This window comes from Vespa mandarinia, chromosome 5 (assembly GCF_050613455.1).
Source record: "Vespa mandarinia isolate Hongniang chromosome 5, ASM5061345v1, whole genome shotgun sequence".
In the NCBI taxonomy this organism is placed as follows: domain Eukaryota; kingdom Metazoa; phylum Arthropoda; class Insecta; order Hymenoptera; family Vespidae; genus Vespa; species Vespa mandarinia.
The window spans coordinates 5,245,733-5,270,893 of NC_140814.1; the positions used below are offsets into that span (position 1 = coordinate 5,245,733).

Here is a 25,161-nt window from a genome sequence, read left to right on the forward strand (position 1 = left end):
AGAGAGAGGATAGAAGATGTTTGGCCAAAAATGATTTTTAAGAAAATCAATTCGAAAGGAACATATTATACTCCATTATATCTTTGATCTATACTCACTGTTATACTCGCCAGGATCACTGGGGTCCAATCGTTTCGCTCTGCGTCCGTGTTTACTATTGTTGTGGACAAACATGTTATCGGATACCGCTAACCATGGACCTTCCACTCCTACTTGCGTCGATATGATCACCTAGAACATAAATTTTAAGATTAGCTGAAAATCGTATTATAAATCGATCGCATGTAAAATATATGACGCGTAGGTAAATATTTATATATGTAATTATATGTATCAGAGTAACGATATAAACGAGAAAATTTACGATCGTTTTAGATTCATTTAATTCACAACATTATTACGTTTCCCGTAATATCGTAAATTTCATGTTTCAATGAATTCCGTTTCTGTAACAAGTATTACGAATTAAAAACGTAAACGGACGAAGTAATCGAAGCATTTAAAGCGCAAATTTTCTGCACGACATATAAACTTGAGGGCTTACATTTTTTTGCGAGTGAGCAAACACGAACAAATTTGTCGGATGTGATAACGTGTATAACCAACAAGTCGGCATGCAATTCGTGACTCTCGCGATTTCGACTTTACACAAGATATAAAAAGGAAACGTGTATTTGCGCAAATAGATAGATAGAGATAATTTCGGTGTTAAAATACGAGCGTTAAAATAACGACGATACTCAATTAAAATGATTAATCGAGCCGAGTGAATTAAAGTTTATCTCTCGCTTTTTTTCTTTTTCTGTTTTTTTTTTTTTTTCTTTCCTTCTTTTCCTTTTTTTTTCTCTTCGTAAGAGAAACTAAGTGAAGGAGAAGAATTTCTCACGTTCCAGATTCCTTAGTAGTAGGTAACATTCGTAAAATCGGCGCGCGAACTTTTGTCCAGTCAAAGTTTTGCCAACTTTCTTGCACAGTCGGTGGTATTAGCCCGGCGAATAACGCGGTGGCAAGTCTCAAAGGATAAGAGCGGGTTAAGAGTGTTCTCCCTTCAGTGCTACGCGAAATTTTCGCGGGTTGTGAAGGGGCTGAAATTTTAATTCGTAACTTTCGACGGTAAGCAATACCAAAACAAATTCGAAACTGCGATAAGTATTTTAATTTTGGTTGAGCGCGACCCTGTTATATAATTGAGAAAAAGAGAGAGAGAGAGAGAGAGAGAGAGAGAGAGAGAGAGAAGGATAAGGGTACAGTAAAAAGACGTTTGGTGGAAGTAAACGTAAAGGAGGAGAAAGAAGAAGAGAATGAGGAGGAGGAGGAGAAGAAGAAAGTGGAACGTAAAGGAGATGGGGAAGGGGAAAAACGTGCGACGTGGTTTTTGCTAATTTATTTTTTAATTCTGTCTTTTGTCTCGGCGAAAGGAGGAAAAGCCGGATGGCGAGATACGGGCGTCGGTCCGTAGGAGGATCGTAGGAGGGGTCGTTAGGGAGGATAAAGGATAAAACGGGGAAAGGGGACGGGCTGGCTGATGCCGTGCTGAGCTAATTGCCAACCCCTTGGATTACAAGTCTCTTGGATGGGGCTCTCAACTTTCGACGATGGTCGCCCCATCGAGAAATTCTTGTCTTTTCACCGGGGACGTTTCCTTTTGGAAATTAAAAAAAAAAAAAAAATTTCTCTTCTTTTTTTTTTTCCTCTCTCTTACGAGAACCACTCCGATTACTCGGTAAAGACATTTTGCGCCAATGACGATAAATTAACTTTCATATATACTATATGACCCCATATAAAGTCTGAATGGTTAACAACGGTTAATTTTAATTCTTAATAATATCGACGATAAAAAAGTTTTTAATGGTCTTACCTGAAATCGTCTCATGTCACGCGGATTGCCGGCATTCTTAAGGCAGTTTTGGTTGCACTTGAGAAAGAACTTGAGGAAGAATCTGAAAACAGAGTAGGGGAAGCTAGTTAAATGGTTGACAACTTGCTTAACAATCCTCTAAAGACGAGAACTTAATTAGAAGGTGAATTTTGTTGGAAAGCAACCTTGAATACTGTATAAGCCAATCGCGAGTCTCGTCTAACTCGCCTCTATTATTCAGTATTTCTTTAGATTAAACGCCGGCCCCTTAGCCCGATCTACCTGACCACGTGTTTCTCGACCTTTCTAGGTATCTACGTAAGGTATCGTCTATATATATAATTATATATATATATATATATACACTATAAAAAATGTGCGCTTGTCTTTTCTCGTGTAAATGTCAAACGACATCTTACAGACTAATCTTTCTAAAAAAAAAAAAAAAAAAAAAAGAAAAGAAAAGAAAGCCAGGAAAAAAATCGTCACCTATAAAAGATATTATTATTATTATTATTAAAAGAAAAAAATAAAGGGAAAAGGGGTGGATGGGAAGAGAGGTTAGAAGGCTGGGAGGGAGTTTAGTAGGAAAACAAAATATCTGAAACAATAGAAACGTGACGATTTTTAAGACGGACGAGCATCGTCGAGTTGTCCTAGAAGCTTGACGTCGATAGAAAAGGGTGAACGATGCGAGTGGGAGGGTGTTCGTGAAAAACCGACGAAAGAGAAAGAGAGAGAGAGAGAGAGAGAGAGAGAGAGAGAGAGAGAGAGAGAAAGAGAGACGATAGAAAGTTAGACGCGCGCAGACGAGATCGAAGTAGAACTGGTGCACTGCTGGCTTTCGTCTACGAGAAAACGTTCCTATATGTAGGACGTGAAGATGTGTTAGAGTAAAAGAAAGAAGGATAGAAAGAAAGAAAGAAAGAGAGAAAAAGAAAGATAGAGAGAGAGAGATATAGAGAGAAACGGAAAGAGAGAGAGAGAGAGAGAGAGAGAGAGAGAGAGAGGGGGAATAGGAAGGAAGGAAGGAAGGAGAAAAAGAGGTGGAGGGTTCAGGCAAAAAAGCCGGCGGCTCAATTTTCATGAATTATGTAGAATATCGAGGGATATTGAATTCGAGGAAATTTTTCGACTGTGCCGTGCTGGAAGCCGCGGCCGTTTCTAAGCGAGAGCAAGAGAGAGAGAGAGACAGAGAAATAGAAAGAGAGAGAAATAAAGAGAGAGAGAGAGAGAGAGAGAGAGAGAAAGAGAGAGATGGCGGATCGTTGAAGGTTCGTGGATGTTGGAAACGAGAGGAGAGAAGTGAAGAGAAGAGAAGAGAAGAGAAGAGAAGAGGAGAGGAGAGGAGAGGAGAAGAGAGGAGTGTAGAGGAGAGGAGAGAAGAGGAGAAAAGGGAATGAACGAACGAGAGAGCGAGCTAGTCGAAAACTCCCGAATATATAGGCGATAGTAGGAGGAAGATCGGAAAAAGCGTAGGAGACACGTAGGAAACAATCAGGAGGGCCGAGACGCGAAGAGAGATAGAAGAAGGGTGGTTTTCTGGGTGGCTGCTAGGCCTCCATTCCCGTGGGAGTACATTGTCATCCCCCCGCGGAGTGCGTTCCCGCGATCCGGGACTTCATGGAAAAATCAAACACATACCTTCGACTAGCGTGTTAGCTTTTCTTTTTTTGCTCTCTCTCTCTCTCTCTCTCTCTCTCTCTTTCCAACTTTCTCTCCCTCCCTCTCTCTCTTTCTCTTTCTCTTTCTCTCTCTCTCTCTCTTTCTCTTTCTCTCTTCTTTCGCTTACTCCGAACACACGCGCGCGCAAATCATCGAACGAACAAAATACGAAGGGTAGCTGCTATTTCGAGGATCCCTTTTATGCTCTTATATACGCGCCTACGTTCACGCTTTTTTTTGTTTCACGCGTTAGAAAGAAAAGACGACGAATTTCGTCGAAAGATATATCGTTTTAATAACAACGAATGAATTAAACAAGATATTTCGTATATCATCGTTCTCATTAAGTTTATAATAGATACATTATACGATGATAATTATCATTGAGATTAGTGTTTCATTTCATTTTTATTATATGCGTGAAAGAAATGATGTTCGAATAAAAAAAGGAAAAAAAAAAAAAAAAAAAAAAAAAAAAGAAAAAAAGAAAGAAAGAAAGAAAGAAAGAAAGAAAAAAAAAATTACTGATCTATCCGGTAAAAGTAATAATGCATTTACATTAAGTATCTATTGAATTTGTTAAATATTTGATCGTGTCGAACATGTAACACCATCTATGAAGAAAAAGCTGATTCTTCGTTGCTAGAAAGAAAAGGGGAAGAAAGGTATCGATCTTGCGTAGCACGCGTTTCGTATCCGTTTCGAAGGACTTGTAGTTTCAGTGAGAATGCACTCTATCTATCTCTATCTTTCTCTCTTTCTCTTTCCCTCTCTCTCTCTCTCTCTCTCTCTCTCTTGCTCTCTTTTCTTTCTCTTTCTCTTCGAAAGCGTCGAGCGAATTTAATTTCGTTTACTCTTAGAGAACGTTAAGATGGTATCGCGAATGCTGGATGGGTATTCAAAGCATTGTACCTTGGCTTATCGCTATCGTGGATCTTGCTCTAAACAGGATGTCTTCGTTGCGCTCGAGGCTGCAGAGCAACACGAAGACTACACGACTACGACTACGACTACGACTACGACTACGACAACGACAACGACAACGACAACGACAACGACAACGACGACGACGACGACGACGACGACGACGACGACGACGCCTTCTAGTCGTTCGTAGATAGGAACGCCATCGAGCGTACTACCTACATCTATGATACTACCGGGCGTAAAGTGGCCCTTTAACTGGTACGACGACGAGCACGAAGACAACAGGAACGACTCGATAACGTTTCTCGAAATAGTTTCAACTCATTTTCAAATTTCTTTTACCTATATTATCATCGAGATGTTTTATATGGAAGAAATTTTTTCTTCTCCTTTCTTTTCTTTTTTTTATTTTTCTTTTTTTTTTTTTTTTTTTTAACCGTTAAAGATCAACAGTTGAGAGTCACTGTCATGGGAAAATATCGTCGAACATTTCGTGGATCTTTGTCTTATCTCGACCTGTCGAGATCGATTCGATGCCGATAGCGGCATTTATCGACATTAGAAGAGTATCGCCATGGGAGATGAAAGAGATTCGTTGCTGAACAGAAATAAAAAAAGAATATGACAGTCGACATCCCTCTATCTATCGTTATGCTTTATCCTCTATTCCGTACCTTTTTAGATTATCCATAGTGTATATCGATCGGGATACTTAACTTTTTCAACGATGTTCGTTACATTTAAAGGATTCGTCGAAAATAGTATAGAAATTTTTTTAAATAGAGAAGACTAATCGTTAACGACACTTCGACGTGTCGTGTTACACGATACCTCGTACGCTTTCTTCTCCGTTTCCTACAGTATCATCCTCCAAGCATTGGCTGTTAGAGGCTAATGGATTACGTTACCGATTGATTCAAATGCGAACTGGATTTCATTTCGGGCACCCTTCTCTCCAATACAGAGAAATATAGAGGAGAAAGAGAAAGAGAGAGAAAGATACAGAGATGGTGCTGTATAGCGAACATAGCCCGTAAAGAAAGAGAGAGAGAGAGAGAAGAAGAGTGTCGTTCTAGACGGGGGTAGTTTCTTACAGGGGTTCAAACTCGATTTCGATAGTCTATTAGATTTTTCTCCTTCGCCGTTGTCGCTTTCTTTCTCTTCATTCTTCTTCGTATACCTCGTGCAAGCTTCCACGAAGAAAAATCTATTCTGGATTGACGCGAGATGAACACCCGGTAGATACCTCGTTTCTCTTTACCCCTACATCTACCCATCATCTACTTCTTCGCGCAAGGGTTCTAAGCATCGGAAGACTCCTAGCAAGTCCTCGCGTTCGACGTGTAAAACTTAAGGGCTTTCACGTTCCTTTTAGACGGAATAACGTTTAAGGTGTTATGAAAGAGAAACACGAGAAGTGTCCATGATTTTTCATCGAACCCATTATGAGAAATATTTTGCTCGATGTTTTTTTATGGGATTTAAATGGATGAGAACTGAAGCATGAAATAAAAAGAAAAAGGAAAGAAAAGAAAAAAAAAAAATACAAAGAATCTCTTTCGTATATCTACAAGAAAGATAAAAGAAGTTACAATTGTCTTTTTTATTTCTATAAAGACAAACCTTTTATATTATTTGAAAAACGTCAAAAATTTTCCAATAATTAATTGTATTTTGTATAAAAAACTCAAATGAGGAATGTCATCCTATATATATGTATATCATCTATATATATATGTATATATATATATATATATATATATATATATATATATTTTCGTGTAGATAAATTACGTCGGGACGATACCGATGCAAACAAAGCCGTAATTTTCCTTCGTATCTAATACGAGAATATACTCTATAATATATATATATATATATATATATATATATATATACCAAGGTAGTTATTGTACTACTAACGAGGAATCAACGTCGAATAAAAGATACATGCGCAGGGCGATCGACGAAATCATCCCCGTGTCGGCTCTCGAGACTAGGCACGGTGGTGGCCCATTCCAACGTACCGAACAAAAATGAAATAAAACGTAGCTTTACGCTTTCGAACGATAACGGGTGGAAGGGTAAACCCCTCTACGGTTCAGGCGTCGTGGCCGGTAGTATGCACGTAGAAAAAAAACGTGCATCGTCCGCTGTTTCAACTTTTACAGGGAACAACTTCGCGGCGGCGGCAACGAACGAACGAACGAACGAACGAATGAACGAACGAATGAACGAACGGAATCGACGAAAAAAATAACATGCGCGAATGGGAAAAGTCTAAATATCGAGAGAGAGAGAGAGAGAGAGAGAAAGAGAAAGAGCAAGCTTGAACAGACGGGGGTGGAATATGGGCGAGAAATGCGCGAGTGGCTATCGTGTAAACAGAGTCAAATGAATTCAATCAAACCTTGCAATAAATCATTGCCATTCGCATGCCGGTTTGCTTGTTTATATTTCCCGTTTACCAATTAGAGGTTTTTACTTTCCACGCCGGTGCTCCGTATGTTTTTTCTTTGTCCGATTAAAAAATCGATCGATCGCTATTTGTTCCCATATACTTTTTTACTCCTTTATATCTGTACCTATCAAAAGGTATCTTAACGAACTAAGAACATAGAAATTTTACTGATGTATCATTTCGCTAACATTATCCTTAGGAGTCACCCGTTATACTATTCGCTCGAGGGCCAAGTCAAGAGTAAGTACCTTCTGATCTAGTAAATATATTTCCACCAGAGAGCGAATGGATATAGGGAGCTTACTAGGGGACTTACGCGTAATAGTTCCAAATAGGGTGGCATTACGCGTATCAGAAATCCATTTTCTCCCACGTCGGAAAATCTTTAATCATGTTTTCAGCCTCTCCCATTCTCAAAACTCCTTCCTAGCTTACTCCCTCCCACCCTTCCGCTATTGTCCTTGTCCTCGTCGTCACCATAAAAAGAACCGATATAACGCGGTGTAAATTCAAGAGAAAGATTTCCAATCGATCGAGCCCCTTCCTACCCTCTCGATTTCTTTCTTTTTAAATAAAGATATTTTATCGTCGTACCCGAACGATCGAGCCATTTGCAGAACGCCGTTCAGAATTCATTGCATGATACCGCTCTAAGGAAAGCTCGCTCTTAGCGGATACGGTCCCCATGGAATTAGAAGATTCCGGCTTACTCGAAGGAGAGACAGAGAGAGAGAGAGAGAGAGAGAGAGAGAGAGAGAGAGAGAGAAAGGAAACGAAGGGCGTGTCCGATGGTATACTAATGACCTATTAATTCGATCGATCCTTACTCAGCGATTTTATCGACCACGAAAAGTCGTTCCTTTAGTAGAAACCTCATTACTATTCTTCACAGTCGAATTTTGTCTCTAACTTTGTCGTTCTACCAGTTCATTAATGTCGATCTTATAAGAATATGTTGAGTGCGATCGATCGATCGACCTTGTGTCGTTGGCAAAAGGCTACAGGAGACACGCGCTCTGCGAGACCTTTCCACTGGATGAAAGGGAGGGTCAATGCAGCATCGAGGTCAAGGAAACGAAGCTAGCTAGATTCGAAACGACGTTCAAAGGGTTGTTCTCTCTCTCTCTTTCTCTTTCTCTCTATCTATCTATCATCTATCTATCTATCTATCTATCTATCTATCTTTGTCTCTCTTTTTTCTCTTTCTTCCTCTCTCTTGGATCAAGGTCGATCCTTCTATCAAGGCGATAGCAAAAGAACTCAGCCTACGAGCGATCTGATATATTTTAGTAAGAGAACGCCTGAGAGTAATCGCAAGTGCATAATGCAGAAGCGTAGGACGTCAATTAGTAAGAATGTGTACGGAGGTCCGTAACGTATAGGAAAGCACCTAGAGCTGTATACCTTGCATACACCTTAACTGGGGTTAGTAAGGGGTTAGCAAGGTATCAGGGGATGCTTAATGTTTAACCAACCTCCATTACGCCCCCTGCACCAGCTTCATCCACCTTCGCCACACCCCCTTCGTTTTATACTCCTGCACCAACGTCATCCAGCATCTACCAGCTCTTTGGATTCTCTGCCTTTCCTCACCCTCGCCCTCCTACTCCTCCTCCTCCTCCTCTTCCTCCTTTAGTTACTCGCAGGAAGTATTAAGGATAGGAAGTACCTAAGAAGGATCGTATGCAACCATCGACTAATTCGGAAAATAATTTTCCGTGTATAGATTACGCTCATCAATGAAAAAGTATTTCAATTGAAATTAAACGATATCTTCCTTCTCTTTCATTTCCAATTTATATTTTTTAACTTTTTTCTTATATTCCATACGATCGAAATATGCTTAAAACGTGACATAAGTGACGTGCATACACGTTTACATCTACGTAAGTACGTACATATATACATATATATATATATATATATATATATATATATATATATATATATGTGCGCATGGATAACGTAATGTAACGTGTGGTAAAATACCGTCACTCTTGAGTGAAAGTTAAGAATAGTAAATATATATAAACGGTGTGTGGACGGTTCAAGGAACGATGCTAAATAATTAATGTTGGGCCACTAATCTCCACGGATAAGGAGTTTTAAGTTGGTCTACGTCACTATATTTTCACGTTGTCCGTAGAAATTAAATGAAGGTGAATTTAATTTACATGAAAGCCAACAAGCCCGACGAACGTATGAGCAGAGAAAATATTAGGGGTACCTGAGCGTTGACTCGTTCGTAAGGTCTCGTAAGAGCGAAAAGAGAGAACTACTCGTGATAACGCTTGTTTGACCTCCTCTCACTGAGCTGACGACACAAACAGCGTACCTACCAAAGTGACGTAAGAGTTTATATGCGTATGCGCGTTAGATAGACAGAGAGAAGGAAAGAGAAGAGAAGAGAAGAGAAGAAGAAGAAGAAGAAGAAGAAGAGAGAGAAAGAAAGAGAGAAAGAGAGCCGTCTTGGCAACGAGGAAAAGTTTCGAGGATGTCTTCCCGATAAATCTCGAGCTCTACGAATTAAACATTCAAAGCTCCACTTTGTCGAGAAATTAGGACCGAGGACATAGCTACCGGCGTGTCTTTGTGTTTACGAAAGGGAGGAGGAAATCAGGTGCTCTCGCGTGTACACGCAACGGGAGGGCAAGTTAACGAAATTCCAGACAGGAGAGGGTACCGTTTGCCTAAGTCCTAAGATGTTACAAGAGCTAAGGCTATTCGCTAAGGTACTAGAGAGACGCTGCATAATTCATAGCCCAAGTAATACGTCTTAGTAGTTAGAACGTGGATCGAACTAACGCACCCTGTCGTGGGCTCCTTACGTTCTGCAAGCTCACAACCACCATTGCACTATCCACCACCCACCGTTACCACCCTCTCTTACTTCTCTCTCTCTCTCTCTCTCTCTCTCTCTCTCCTATCCTACACTATATTCTATACTCCCCTTTCCGTTCCTCTGACCCCTCGTCACGACAGCGAGATGCCCCTAATGGCAGTCTATCACATTAAGCAACAAGACGGCTCGAGAGGCCTGCTGCCATAACTAGATTTGCCTCGCGCGCACGTACGACGCATCAACCGACGATTTACCACGTATCGCGTAGTTGGCTGTAACTATTAACTAACGTTAAAGCCGGTGCACCGCGCCTTGCACCGATCCAACGAGACTATACTCGGTACCGCTCTCCTTGCTCGGGGGACTGATGAAAGATGCATGATTTCAGGTCTAAGAATGAGAGCCACGTTATATATACACTTAGGTAGTATAGCAATAGCAATATAGCAACAGTAACTGCAATAGCAACAAGGAACAGGAGTACGAGCACGTGCGTTTACTTCTACGACGTACGATGTACGACGGCCGAGTTTATTTCAATCGAAATTTACAAGAAATAATAATAATCGAAACTCAATCCTCCGTCCAATATGTTCCCTTTTATTTTCTACTACCGTCTAACATTTATTTAACGTCGACGAATTTACCTTTCGGAAATTCGTCCTATTTTCGTTATCCTTCAGCCTTCGGCTATTCTCGGACAAAGCACGAACCATTTCCATAAACGCATCAGACCTTCCCTTCGCCAGAGTAAAGCGACTTAACTCGACGGAGGACGATTCCTTTGCACGTCGGTATGTGTACGTATCTAAGTGCGAGAGAGAGAGAGAGAGAGAGAGAGAGAGAGAGAGAGAGAGAGAGAGAGAGAAAGCCCTGTAGGTGTACGCGTGTACGCGCGATTTATTAATGCCTGCATTTAGATACGGAGCCCCCTGAGGCCACGGAAAGGGCGGTTAGGACCCTCTAAAGTTGCCGCTGTCAAATATCGACAAAAACGCTCGTAAGTCGCGCATGCTCACGCAGACACGCATTCACGCATACATGTTCCTTTGCCCGAGGGAGAAAAAGGAAAAGGACTGTGTAGATATGTGTCTACATCTATATATATATATATATATATATATATATATATATATATACACACATACATACATATTTAATATATAAATATATAATATATAAATACATAAACACATATACACATATGTATTTATATAAATATATAAATACATATACACTCGTTTCTCTATATATCTATATATCGCGATACAGCCATTCGTACTCGGAGAGAAAATGCGATGCGTAAGATTATTTCGCGCAAGATAAATCTGAAAGTTGCAACAAGCGAAACAACATAACCGCGTTAAACTCGACTATCGTACGATGAACGACTCGTATCTGTATGTATACATTCATAAACGTATATACGTCTACTACATCTAACGGAATCTGATGCGAGCGTCAATCCATTGTGCCTGTAAATCCTCTCGAAGCTCTCGATATCCGTTTCGTTTCGATCTATCGAATACGAATCCATTTATCCGAAACAAACTACATTCCATGGCCAGTGTATACATAAAATACATACGTGTTAAAGCTAAAACTGTAACTAAACTACTACTATACATGTGAACGGATGACGAATGCTCCTTTCGGAATCAATTCTTCTTTTATTTATTTTCTTTTCTTTTTTTTTTTCCTTCCATTTTTTTTCTTTCCGCCCTTTTTTTTTTTTTCTTTCTTTCTTTCTTTCTTTCTTTCTTCCTTTCGATAATTTCAATGTACGACAAGCCGCATATATAATATAATATATCACAGGGTTTATATAGGTATGTATAATAACAGGGACGCAAGTTCGCGAACAAGAGTTCGTTTAATTCCCATTAACTTTGTTGCTTGAGCTTCGAGTTTGTCCTCGTAGCGGGAAGGTTAAAATGTGATTTTAATATTCGCGGCTCCTTTGAGAGGAAACTCGTGAGTCTTCCTTAACAGACTTAGCGAGGGAAACCATCCTATCCCTGCGTATCTTCCCAGCCCTTTCCCACCGGATAGGCAACCCGCTTTGAAGAGCAGTACCTAGTTCGAAACTCGGTAAAATCCACGACTAGTATGCTTCGGAACTTTCTCTTCAATTCCTCTTTCTCTACCTTTTCCTTCTTTATCTATCTTTCTTCTGGCCTCTTTTGCTCTCTTCGTTTACTTTCAATCGTTTTGCTTTTTTCTCTTTTTCTCTCTCTCTATCTCTCTTTCTCTCCCTTTTTCTCTCTCTCTCTCTCTCTTCTTTTTTCTATTTCTTATTTTTTTAATTCATACTTTTATTTATTAATTCTTGTTTTCTTTACTTCGATCAATGATACAACAAAAGATAAAAATCGAACGTAATTTATGCGATATCTTTTCTATACATTTCGAAGAAAGGGAATATAGGGCGCGCAAAAATATCGATATATCGAAATTTTAATCGAGAATAAATCTTTTATGTCGAGCATATAATAATTCCAGGATGCTGGCTAGCTAGCTAGGTAAAAGCGATAGTAATCGTAACGCATAAATTATGCATTAACTTCCCTTAGATATCCACCCTGTTCCATGCTTTTTCGTTTGGAGTATATATATGTAAGTACCTATACAAGTATATGCATATATATATATATATATATATATATATATACATGTGTGTATGTGTATGTGTGTGTGTGTAACGGTCTGATTTTCGTGATTATTCCGGCGGAAACCGCAAAACCCCCTCAAAATGCAAGTCGCAATGGCAAATGGGATCGCTATCGGGCTTTATTAAAAAATATGTCTTAATTTTGCCGCAGGCCACGTTTTTAATTTCTCCCTATGGACGTTCTTTCGTGCCGATGAATGGAAGGGGTGTGAAGAATCACCGAACGAATGGACTTAACGTGCGTAGTAATTAATATCTTTTACTACGATGCAGAACTCGTCGTTCACATGGTGAAATGTGAAATGTAAATCAAGGCATTGCCGACATTATCATTTCTCGTAATATACATAAATACATTGAGTATTTACAGATTAATGATAAATTATAATATATTATTCATTATTATATATATATATATATATATATATATATATATATTCTACTCTTATATAAGGATACAATTAAAATCTATAAATTTATCTTGAATTACATATATCTACATGTATCTATACGTACATATATTTATGGAAATAATATGATTTTAATAACGTTACAGATTACGATTTTTAATCAAAAATCTTTATCAATCCTTAGATCGTTCTATATAATCCGAACTGTTAACTCAAGCAATTGTAATAAAACGCGCTCTAGCTAGCACGAACGATACTCAAGTTGTCTCAGCCTACGAACAAATCTACGGAAGCACGTCGAGGGTCATAAACTCGTGCGGACCGAGATAAGATTTCGTTCCTTGAAGATGATTTTTCAAGTTTCTCTATCCTTCTCTCTCTTTTAGTACGGTGGCACGAGTCTCTCTCTCTCTCTCTTTCTTTTTCTCTCTACTCCTTCGACAAAGACGAGCGGTTCTTTTCCGGATCGAATGCAAAGCGGGTCGACGAATTCTTACGTTGTAGAAGAAAGAGAAAGGAGAAAAGAAAGAAAATAAGAAAAAGAAGATGAAGCAAGTAAAGGAAGAAGAGAAAGAGAGAGAGAGAGAGAGAGAGAGAGAGAGAGAGAGAGAGACAAAACGAGAGCAAGAGGCTTTCCAGTTATCGTCGTTGGTCGGAGTTTGGGAGGTTAGCAGTCGCCATGTTGGCAGGACATGGAAGCACGCAGGACAGGACGCCGTAGCGGGCCGTGCAGGGGTTGCCATGGTGATCTCATGGGGAGGGCATTCGCCCTCTCTCACCCTCACAGAGAGAAGATAATGCTGCTGCCTCCCTGCTTGCCTTCCTGCTTGCCAGCCTGTTCGCTCACTCGCTCGCTTGCATGCTCGTTCACTCGTTCATTCGTTCGTTCGTTCGTTCGTTCGTTCGTTCGTTCGTTCGCTTACTCGCTTGCTCGCTTACTTCCTTGCTTGCTTGCTTGCTTGCTTGCTCGCTCGCTCGCTCGCTCGCTCGCTCGGTTGCTTGCTTGCTTGCTTCCTCGCCTCACTTTCTACCAATGTTGCTACCAACCGCCGTGATATCAGAAGCTCTGGCAATAAAGCAAACGTTCGTGCTTCCACACCGGTTTACGAGAGAAACGTAGAAGAGCCGCTTTTCTCGAGGACACCCAACGATTATGAGGCGACAACCAAGCTCGATACTTTGTTCTACGACGATTGCGGAATTTCATTCGAGATATTATACCGTATCAGCGTAAATTGTCGATGTTTTTCCACGCGAGTTCCGTCAACCAATTGGCCTCCTCGGTTATATTCTCAACTTATTATATCTCTAAATATAAATAAATCATACGCGTAACCCCGTAGAACTTTACCTATTGGAATTTAAAAATATCATATATGTCCGATCGAATGAAGTTATATGATGGGATGATATATATATATATATATTTCTTTTTTTTTTTCTTTATATACTACTACTACTTTTCTTTCTCTGTTTTTCTCTCTTTTCTTCCCTCGACCGTATTTCCACCCTCGCTAAGACGAGTTACTTTTTTTAGAAAACTAAGACGCACGAGCAGGAGGCGGATGCTTCGACAAAGTGTCGTCGTATTTTTGGTTTACGGCGTCTGAGCGTTTCCGACGAGGAATAGGGTGTAGAAGGGTAAGAGGAAGAGAGTAACGGAACGAGAGAGAGAGAGAGAGAGGGAAAGAGGGAGAGAGAGAGAGAGAGAGACAGAGGTTGGACGATCACGAGGGTGGAAAGTGGGTGGCTCGACGGATGCGGGGAGTGATACCGGTCCCAAAGGTGCCGTTACAATTAGACAGCGCTGCCAACTGCTACAGCCTCAACCGCTAAATAACTTACCGGTGCTGACAACCCGACCGCACACTGTTACCGCTTGTTGCCGTCCTACGTAATACTACGTCGTTACCTCCATGTGATCTCTCGCATTGAGAAAAGTAATGAGCCTTCTTCATTTCTTTTTTTCTTGTCTTTTTCTTTTTTCCTTCTTTTTTTTCTTTTTTTTTTTTTTTTCTTCTTCTTTCCTATCTCTAGAATAACTATCGGCTTACTCGATATAGCTCATTAAATAATCGCAATTAATATACGATTGAAGAAAGCGCATGATTTTTCGTTTATTAGTCTTAAACGAAGGTACAGTATTTACTTCCTCTTTTCTAACAAGTTCCTCGAGAGAATAACTCGAGAAACTCGATCGATTACGAGAAATAAGCACGACTAAAATGAAAGAGAGAGAAAGAGAGAGAGAGAGAGAGAGAGAGAGAGAGAGAGAGAGTGTCTGCAGACAGAGAGAAAGAGAGATGACCTTGCTCTTCAAAGTCCAAATAAGAACAGGCAATGGGTTTTATCTTCCTTGGGAAGAAGAAGATCGCTCTATCTTTGGTAGTGTTTGATCCAAATTAACGGCGATTATCGATAAATACGTCGGTGCTGATCGACGAGGCAAAAAGATCATCTGTTCTTTCTCTTATACTATATCTATCTTCGCCGGCAAGAAAAGTTACTGTTGCCCGGCCGAGATGGTCGTTTCGAAACGATATAATATCAAGAGTCGAGGGAACGTCGAAGTATACGGAGCTTTCTTGCGCTTGCGTCGAGTGTTTAGAACTTGAATGCTAGTAGAAAGAGGTGACGAGGAGGTGAGGAGAAAGCGGGAGTACCATCCAAGGAGGAGAACGGGGTGTCCCTGGAGTATCGACTTGCCCCACGGGACTCGGCAGTCGATAGTCCCGTGGGATTCGCTGTCTCTTTCTCGATCTCTTCCTTCCCTCTCTCTCTCTCTCTCTCTCTCTCTCTCACTCACTCCCTCTCTCCGTCTCCCTCTTTTTCTCCCTCTCTCTTTCTGCCCTTCCACTCCCTCTGACTCGCCCTATCCCTCTCTTTCTTTGCCTTTCCCCATTTTACCTCGCAACACTCCTCTCTCTTTCTTTCTCTCTTACGACAACCATCGCGTCTCACGAATAAGATAAAGATTTTGTTCTTGGAAAATAAACCGATGAGAAAAGATCGAGTATTTCTTTATGATCATTCAGTATCTGTTACGCATGATACTGATCGATAATGATAATAAAAATGTTACGTCTATAGATCGAGATAATTATTAAAATGTATTAAAATTTTTCTCAAAGAATAATGAATACGTCGACTATTGTAAAAAATTAATGTCGAGATCTGAAGTAGGTCGATAAATAAATAACGTCAGGACAAGAAAAATAGAGAGAACGAGAGAGATAGCAAGACAGAGAGAGAGAGAGAGAGAGAGAGAGAGAGAGAGAGAGAGAGAGAGAAAAGAGTAAGAGAGCGAAAGCGAGAGCAAGAGAAAGAGAAATAGGGAGAGTAAGAGAGAGCGAACATTCTCTAAGGAGGGAGGAAGTTTGCTCAAGATTGTATGAAATTCTACTCCTTGTATCGCAGTCAACTTCCCCGTTCGTTCCCTCACAGCTTACCCTCGACAACCCTCTTTCCTCTTCCTTACCTCTACCAGTACTATCGTATGCGAGGGCCGCCCTTATACGAGAACTCTACCATCCCCGATTCTGAGAATTATCCGCGCAACTTACAAACCCCATTTTTTTTTTCTTTTTCCCTTTCGCGAGATTTCGTCTTCTCCTCGTGCCACGAGGATTTCCAAGACTCGCTTAGCCAAGCGGAAAATGAAAGTGAATCTTGAAAGGTCGTGCTCGTTGCTGTGTGACGAGAAACGTGTCCTTTTCTACAAAAAGATATTGAGATATCAAGATGATTCTACGGGAATATAGATATTTTATTATATACCGGGAATAATTCATATAGATAAAAATTTGTGAAAATTGCAATATTTATATAAATGTGAAAGTTAATAAATGACTTTACCCAGCCAGTTTCTGTTTATTTCATTCTACGATCCTACGATCCTACGAAATGTATAAAACCGCACTGTGTATTCCTTCTCCCTTTACATCCCTTCGGATATATATATATATATATATATATATATATATATGTATGTATGTATATATATATATAAGCGTACACATCCCATTGGATACTCTTCGCAAGGAGGACAGAAATCGAAAGCCATTCTCGAATGGTCTCCACGTGCGTGCTTCTAGTCGCGGAGGTATTGGCACGTACGTACGCGTGTGTGGGGGTGGGGGGTGGGGGGCGGGAGAGGGAGAAAAAAGGCGAAGGGTGAAGGAGAGAAAGAAATAAGAGAAGGAAACCGAAGGGAAAGAAGAAACGAAGGTCCACGTATATCCCTTTCCCCCTTTTTTTCCCGAGGAGGGACGAGAAGCGAAGGGTGCGTGAACGGTCGTATCCTTTTCCACTGCTATCTTCTTTCTTTCTCTCTCTCTCTCTCTCTCTCTCTCTTTCTTGCGCGCGCTCTCAAAGTTCGCCCTCGTCTTCTCCTTCGAGGATCCTAGGGCAGTGCTATAGTCCCTCCGTTGTACGTACTGTAGAAAGAGAGAGTACGGAAATTCGCAAAATGTCCTCCTGGTTCGGTAATACGTTACGCGGCCGTATAAGTATCGTCCCGAGTCACCCTCCGGTCCGGCCTAACGTTCTCGAGATAGGACAAAACTTTCACGGGGAGTGTTCTAAGGGGGACACAGAGGGGTGTCTCCGGAGACTTCCATTTTGACTCTGGGGATTAGGCGTGACTCCGCCCATCCGCGGGAATAGTTTTGTCCCTTGTGGATGGCCAGAAGCGAAAAGCCACGCGATATTGATGACTTCTTTCAGCGGTTCGCGAGCGAGAGGGAAAAAGAGGGATTGGGAAGGGAAATTATATGTGTGTGTATATATGTATGTATATATATATATATATATATATATGTGTACGTATGTATGTATGTATATTTGTGTGCGTGTGCGTGTAGAATTTATATGTGTAAGAGAAAAAGAAGGGGAGAGTTTATATACGCGTGTACGTGCACGAAAGAAAAAGAGAACGAAATGGTGGAAAGAGTAGCAATGAGAGAGAGAGAGAGAGAGAGAGAGAGAGAGAGAGAGAGAGAGAGAGAGAGAGAGAAAGAGAGAGGGAGGGAAAGAGAATAAGAGGATGGTGGATGCCCGAGAAAACACGATGCGCAACCCCTCCTAACTATACGTCGCCCCCTCTAATGCTCTCGGAGATGTGCTCGCGATGCGACGCACGGTTATTGTGGAGGCCCGCCGTCATTACCCAGAATCGCTGATCTTGAAGTGCACGATGCACCGCCTACCATCGTCACTACCACCAGCAACAGCAACAACACCAACACCACCATTACTACCCATCTCCTCTACTAACGTCCTAATTGATATTGCTCGCTCTTCGTTTTCTGTAATAAAGATTGGGATTGAGCGTGTACACAGTACTTTTGCGCTAGCGCGACCGATACAAATTTCAATGGTACGATGAACCAATAAATCGAAGTATTCAATCGAGTTTCATGAATTTTGTGTTATTCTAATTGAAATGATCCACGATAATATTTAATTAATTTCTAATGATTTAATTTTTTCTTCTTAATTGTATCTTAAGAAATTCTTTTTATCAATATAAATATGCGAATAATATATAAACGATGTGTGTGAATGAACGAAAAAAGAAAAAAAAAGACAAAAAAAAAAAGAAAAAGAAAAAAGAAAGAAAAAAGAAAGGAAGAATTCTTTCGAGGAACTTTAACATAACGATCCAATTGTCCTTTATAACAGAACATTTTCGAATAGTCGGACGTACGAAATTCCGGTGGATTCGATTGAACATGGCTAGGAATGTATGTTTTCTTTATTCAAGAGAGCTTTGTCTGTAAACCTTGTACAAGACGACGGTGGGAAGGGTCGGTCGGACAACGGCATCATAAGTCGGAAGTGCTTTGGGGTTTGGGTGGAGTTGCAGGGTGGCGAGGCTCCCTGGAGGCAGCAGGCTAAATATATCTACCCCCGACAACCCCTGGGGGAGAATGTCAAGACAACATGGCCGACGCCCGTCATCCTACTAGCGACCCTATGTGTACACTAGACCGTGCTCGGTCACCCCTCTCTCTTGATTCGCCAAGAACGTTCAAAGACTGAGACACCGTTTCCAACCCGAAACGTCCACTTTGTTCGCACATTCGACCAAATCCTTGACACTTCTTACCCCGTTCCCTTTGTGAAACGCCATTCAAACGAATTAATATCAATTTATGCGCTCCATATAAATATATATATATATATATATATATATATCGTCGTTTTATACCGAGAAGGATAGTCATGAAGGAAAGAACATTTGTAGAAGAGAGAGTCAGGTTGGAGGAAAGTCGGAAAGGAAAATACGGCGAAGATTAAATGTCACGAGAGAAGAATCCAGGGTGGACTAAGGAGTGGTGAATAAAGAGGAGCATGGAAAGAGAGATGGAGATTGAGAGATAGAGGCAGGGAAAGAAAATTTCACGACGGGGATGCACGGAAGTCGAAGGAAGGTATAAAATTAGCCACCCTCAAGATTACCCTGAATTAACAAATTGAAAAAAGTCAGCTCGAGTGAGAGAGCTCGAAGGCGGTCGCATTCTTAAAGGAGCCCATCTCAACTTGGTCCATTGTCCGCCAGTACTACTACCTTCTTTATCCCTTACGCTAACTTTCTCCTTACCATCGAGCATATCCGGTTTAAAGCACGATCCTTGCCGAGTTATATCAGGCCAACAAATTCATGCAAATGCCGCTTGACTACACCGTAGCTCGCTACGATACGAACTTGCAATATGTGTGTGTGTACGTGTATGTATGTATGTGTGTGTGTTTCTCTGTATTTGCTTGAATGTGCGAGTATGACCGTTTGTACAGCGATAACGACACGTACGAACGTCCACACGCACACGAATGCTCATAGAGTTGCTCGGAATTATACGCGGTTGGTAGACAACGCCTGGCGTCGCGTTTAAACCTTCTCGACGTGGATAAATTCGTCGCTTAACTTTTGACAATATGGCGAAATAAGTGAAAACGGCGCGTTATATCCAGTGAAATTATCCTTTGGATACTTCATAAAAGATTAACCTGGATATTGCTTCAATTTACAAGCTAATCAAGATTTTATAAACTGCTCTTTTTCTTATATACCTTTTTTTATCGTTCGTATATTAGTTTCCCTCTATCGAATCTTTTTATACGATCTAACATCTAAGAAGGAACTTTTTTGCTAACCCGAAAGAAAGACTATCGCACGTAGTTCACATTTTTGCTCTCACACATGTTCTATATATCACGATGATACAAGTACAAAGGTACGAATGAGTACGTACGATGGAAATATACCTACATATATGTAATGTATATGTATATATATATATATATATATATATATATATATATATATATATGAATACGTATTATATACGCGTTGTTTCGCGACAACGAGCGCGTTTTGCGGAGTCACTTAACGTTTTACTGCGTCTTTAGTATCTACCGTTATCATCACACGAATATACCGGGTGTACTGGTCCATGTTGAAAACGTTCGATAAAACGAATGGTAATGTAATAACGACAGAGTGTATCGGATGATCGATATACTTCGCTAAGCTCGCACTTTCCCGTTGGCTCGTTAACTACATCAACGAGATTTTATCGTAGTTCTTGGGGCGTAGAATCGTTAACCTTCGAGAGAACGATCGAAAGGTAGCTGAAAGTTACACGGAGGGCCTATCCGCGGTTCGTGCCGCGAATTTGAAATCTCTTTCTCTCTGGAAAAGAAAGCCAGCTTGAAATAACTGCAACGGCGAATTGTCTGGATAAAATATTCAAGGTGGGAGCGTACGGTACACGCCGAGATGTGTACGCTTAGGCGTATATTTTCCGAAGGCCAAACTTTTCTCTACTCCTTTCGAAAAACCCGTATAGCTTAGATACAAAAACCTCTCGTGCATAACGTTATTGGAATCCTCCAATCGAAAAGGAATCTTCGTAATCAAAAATCGTATCGTAAAATAAATTTTCTTTCAAGTTTCTTACGAATTTCGAGAGCTTCCACATCTTTCATGATTCTAAACTTTAAAGGGTCGAGCTTGTTGGATTTCGTGAGGTAGTGTATAAATGAAATGGTCCGACGAATCGTAAGAGCAGAAAAGAGAGGGAGAGAGAGAGAGAGAGAGAGAGAGAGAGAGAGAGAGAAGATATAGAAGGAAAAGAGAGAGAAACATCGGGACGCGAGTGAGTGGCCATAAACTCGGGTGTCGTTTGCGTTTTCTATTTAGCCATTTCAGTTCTACCACTATCGTGTTTCTCTCTCTCTCTCTCTCTCTCTCTCTCATTCTTTCTTTCTCTCTCTCTTTCTCTCTCTCTCCCTGTCTCTCTCTCTCTCTTTCTCCCTCTTTCTCTCACTTTTCTGTCCTCTTGGTGTCTCCACCTCTTGCCCAGCAGGTGAGACAGAGAAGAACGAAAGAGAGACTAGAATTGAATTTCGTAGCGATTCGACTACTAGAGAACGTGGATCTCTGAATGTCGGACTTTCTTCCTGTCGAAAGGCGAAAGAAAGAGAGAGAGAGAGAGGAAGAGAAAGATAGAGAGAGAGAGAGAGAGAGAGAGAGAGAGAGTGAAAGAGCTCTAGAAGTACGTTATCGAGGAATCGATTGATACACGGATAAGAGGTAGTCACGATTTTTAAGATACTTCCTAGCAGACTTAGAATGGCACTAGCAAGAGCAACAGTAACGGCGACAGTGGCATATGAATCTGAAGGGGGAGGTCGGAGAGCCATTTTTCAGACATTAAAATTTAATAAAACCCCACCTCTGTTTCCCCGCAGCTGCTGTTGGATGAGAGTATAGGAGAGGAGGTTGGTACATGAAAATTCAACGGAGGGGAGTGAAGGAGGAACGACGGAAGGAAAAAAGAGAAAGAAAAAGAGAGAGAGAGAGAGGAGAGAAAGAGAAAGAGAAAGAGAAAGAGAGAGAGAGAGAGAGAGAGAGAGAGAGAGAGAATCGAAGGAGAGGATGTCGACGGGCCGGGATCTTTTTTAGCCAACGACCAAGTACAACGACTTGGTAGTGACTTGCCTTTCGATTGGTAGGTAGGTATCCATATTCGAACGAACGCGAGCACGTAGTATGCATGTATGTATGTATACATATCTATAAGTGTGTGCGTGTCTCTCTATCTCTCTCTCTCTCTCTCTCTCTCTCTCTCTCTCTCTCTCTCTCTCTATCGGAGTGCCGCCGTTCGCCGTACATTTATTGCCATTGCCGTTTCCCTCTTCGGTCCTCACCTCACCCCCTTCGTCCTTTTCCTGGGGTTACGACGTTATATTTGATATTGGATAGACTCCGTATACGTATCATTGGCGTCGTAAAACCTGCCGTAAATAATATTAAATAAATGTAATACGTCCGGTAAAACGGCGCTTACCTCTATCTTTCTTTCCCTCTCTCTTTCTCTGTAATTCTCTCTCTCTCTCTCTCTCTCTCTCTCTATCTCTATCTCCCTATCTCTCTCTCTCTTTATCTATCTATCTATCTATCTATCTATCTATTTATCTATCTATCTATCTGTCTGTCTACGTTTCGATCTTCGGATACGATTCGTTCATCGTGCGAAGAATCTGAATATTCCTTTCGCACGACCCGATTAATATAGGAATGTTAATCGAGTCGGTAAAGAAAATAAATCATTCGGTTGAAGTATATGAAAAAATGGCCGCCGAAAAAAAAAAAAGAAAAAATAGGACCGCAATAATTTTTCTAAGATCTTCAGGAACAGGTAACGTCCGAAGATTCGTGTATAGGAACGAGGAGAAACACGAAGCGTCGACGTATTTACAGCCGTCGTAAAACTCGCCGCTTAATTGAATGTTCGAGCGAGCTCTCTCTTTCTCGATACGGTTGAACTGGACGGGAAGGACGAACGAATGCCAATACGGATCCATTATTTATAGGTACTAAGACACGATCGATCGAGACTCGCTCCGTCGCCATATATCCTAATATAATTTCATATCGAGTATGTAGCACTATAATCGTCCCAAAAGCCGAAATGAAAAAAGTTTTCTCTCTCTCTCTCTTTCTCTGTCTCTCTTTATCTTTATCTCTCTTATTTCGTTCGAGCTTTGTCATTCTTCTTCTTCGTACCTACATCCTTTCCAAGACTATACTGACAAGAATAGGTAGGTTAGCATTTTCTCGACAGACACGAAAAGCAAACCTCCATTTTCCATGAGAATTCTTCCTGGCTGTGCGCATACACGCGAACCAAGAAGTTCCATAAGTATAGGTATATAATCACATTCACGAAGGGATATACGCGGATCTTGGATCTTGACGGTCCTTGCCCAGAGAATTACTCTACGGCATCCCAGACGATAGAAAGAGGATAGAAGGAGAAATAGAAGAAGCTCGCTTAAGGACACGTACCGCCATTGCGGTAGTGGAGAACGCGAAAAAAATCGTGTCCCCCCTCCTGAAAATGCGAACAAGCGGCTATGTACAGAAAGAGAGTAAGATACGTATATACATATATACATACATACATGCATATATATATACATATATATATATATATATATATATATATATATATATATATATATATATATATATATAGCGAGGCTAAGTTTCCTTGTAAATACAACGACCGTCGACGAGTATACCCGACATTAACCGCGCCGTCTACCGCGTATACGTATTTCCGAGGAAGGACCATACATGCCTTGGGCTCTTCGTTAATTGCTGGTATAATTTGTAATTCGAGAAACGGTAGAGAAAGAACGGAGAGGAACGAGAGATAGAGAGACAAAGATGGAGAGAAAAAGATGAAAAAAAAGAGAAAGAATGATAGAGAGAAGGACAGAGAGAAAGAGAGAGAGAGAGAGAGAGAGAGAGAGAGAGAGAGAGAGAGAAGGATACGAAGATCGTTTTTTCTTCGTCTTTTACCAAAGGAAACGAGAATTCATGCTCGTCCACCCTCCTAAAGGAAATGTCTTTTGAGAGAGCAGATCACGACGAAGGGATCCTCCGGCAGCAGGCGCCTGGCGTTTGTTTCCTGACCCGATGACCTGCCTCTAGAATTATTTGACTCCACTTTTTCTCTCTCTCTCTCTCTTTCTCTCTCTCTTTCTCTCTCTCTCTTTCTTTCGAAGGACGCGCATTTGTCAGAAGGTGTCAAAACTGGAGCGGCTAACCACTGAAGAAGAGAAAAAAAAGAGGGAAGAGTGAGAAAGAGAGATACATAGATGTATATATATATATATAGAAAGAGAGAGAGAGAGAGAGAGAGAGAGCTATTGCTGGGAAATTAGCCGTTAAATGTTTTATGTATCCGGCGATGGATACACGAACGAATACGAAGTCACGTGGCGCTTGGATCATCGACAACGTGCTACATTCACGCTTCCGATTCATGACGAATGCCTGACCGACTGCTAATAACGGAAAGATAAACTGACTCTTCGTATTTTTCTCCTCGTCATTCTCTCTCTCTCTCTCTCTCTCTCTCTTTTTCTTTCTTTCTCTCTCTATCTCTCTCTTTCTCTCTCTCTCTCTCTCTCTCTCTCTCTCTCTCTTTATATCTCTCCAATGTCTTGATTTAGAAATACCCGAGTTCTCTGTGTTACGTGAAAGAACTTACGACAATATTTCACGAACGGATCCTATAGACAGAAATCACAATCGGCTTTCCTCTGGAAGAAATATCGATGTTGCACGAAGGAAAAAAAAAAAGAAGACAAAAAAACAAAGAGGAAAAAAGAAACGAAAGAAAAATAGAGAGAAAGAGAGAGAGAGAGAGAGAGAGAGAGAGAGAGAAAGAGAAAGAGAGAAAAGAGGAGAGAAGAAAAAGAAGAAGAGAAAAATTGTCGCGGCGTTCCACTATCGTCCACCGCGGCCGGTATCAATCAACGCTAGTACTTCAGCGGAAGAGGGTTTATCGGCATGGAAAAAAGTCATTGAAATCGCGCTGCTTCGAGTTGGTGAACGCGCGCGAGCGCTTCGTTGCTGCTTTCGATTCGTTCCACGTAGTCTTTCCTTGTTTTTTCCTTCTCTCTCTCTCTCTCTCTCTCTCCCTCTCTCTCTCTCTTTCTCTGTTACTCTTCGTTCAGTGTGCAGGTTCGATGTTCACTCTCTTTCTCTCTTTTTTCCTCTCTCTCTCTCCCTCTCTCTCTCTCTCTCTCTCTCTCTCTCTCTCTCTATCCATCTCTTTCTCTCTCTTCGTAACAGACGCGATGAGACCAGATCTTTTCACCAGATGCCATCGGAATCGCCCACCGCGATAACGGGCGATGGTTAAGCGTCTCATAACTAACTCTATCCGGGGCTCCCTAATTAAATATCTATCGTTTAATTAAGAATGATTTACCGACAGCAGTCAGTCAGTCATTCAGAGG

The 25,161-nt window shown here is 41.0% G+C and overlaps 1 protein-coding gene across 6 annotated transcripts in view; it reads right to left on the reverse strand.

The window, feature by feature from the left end:
- Positions 1-25,161, reverse strand: part of kn (EBF transcription factor knot) — an 83,000-nt gene that overhangs the window by 8,790 nt on the left and 49,049 nt on the right. For all 6 annotated transcript variants that reach the window (XM_035866287.2, XM_035866288.2, XM_035866283.2 and 3 more), the window contains exons 7-8: positions 1,862-1,943; positions 99-231 (exon numbers count right to left, since the gene is read on the reverse strand). In XM_035866287.2, coding sequence (XP_035722180.1) covers positions 99-231; positions 1,862-1,943 — 215 coding nt within the window. The remainder of the gene's footprint in view (positions 1-98; positions 232-1,861; positions 1,944-25,161) is intronic.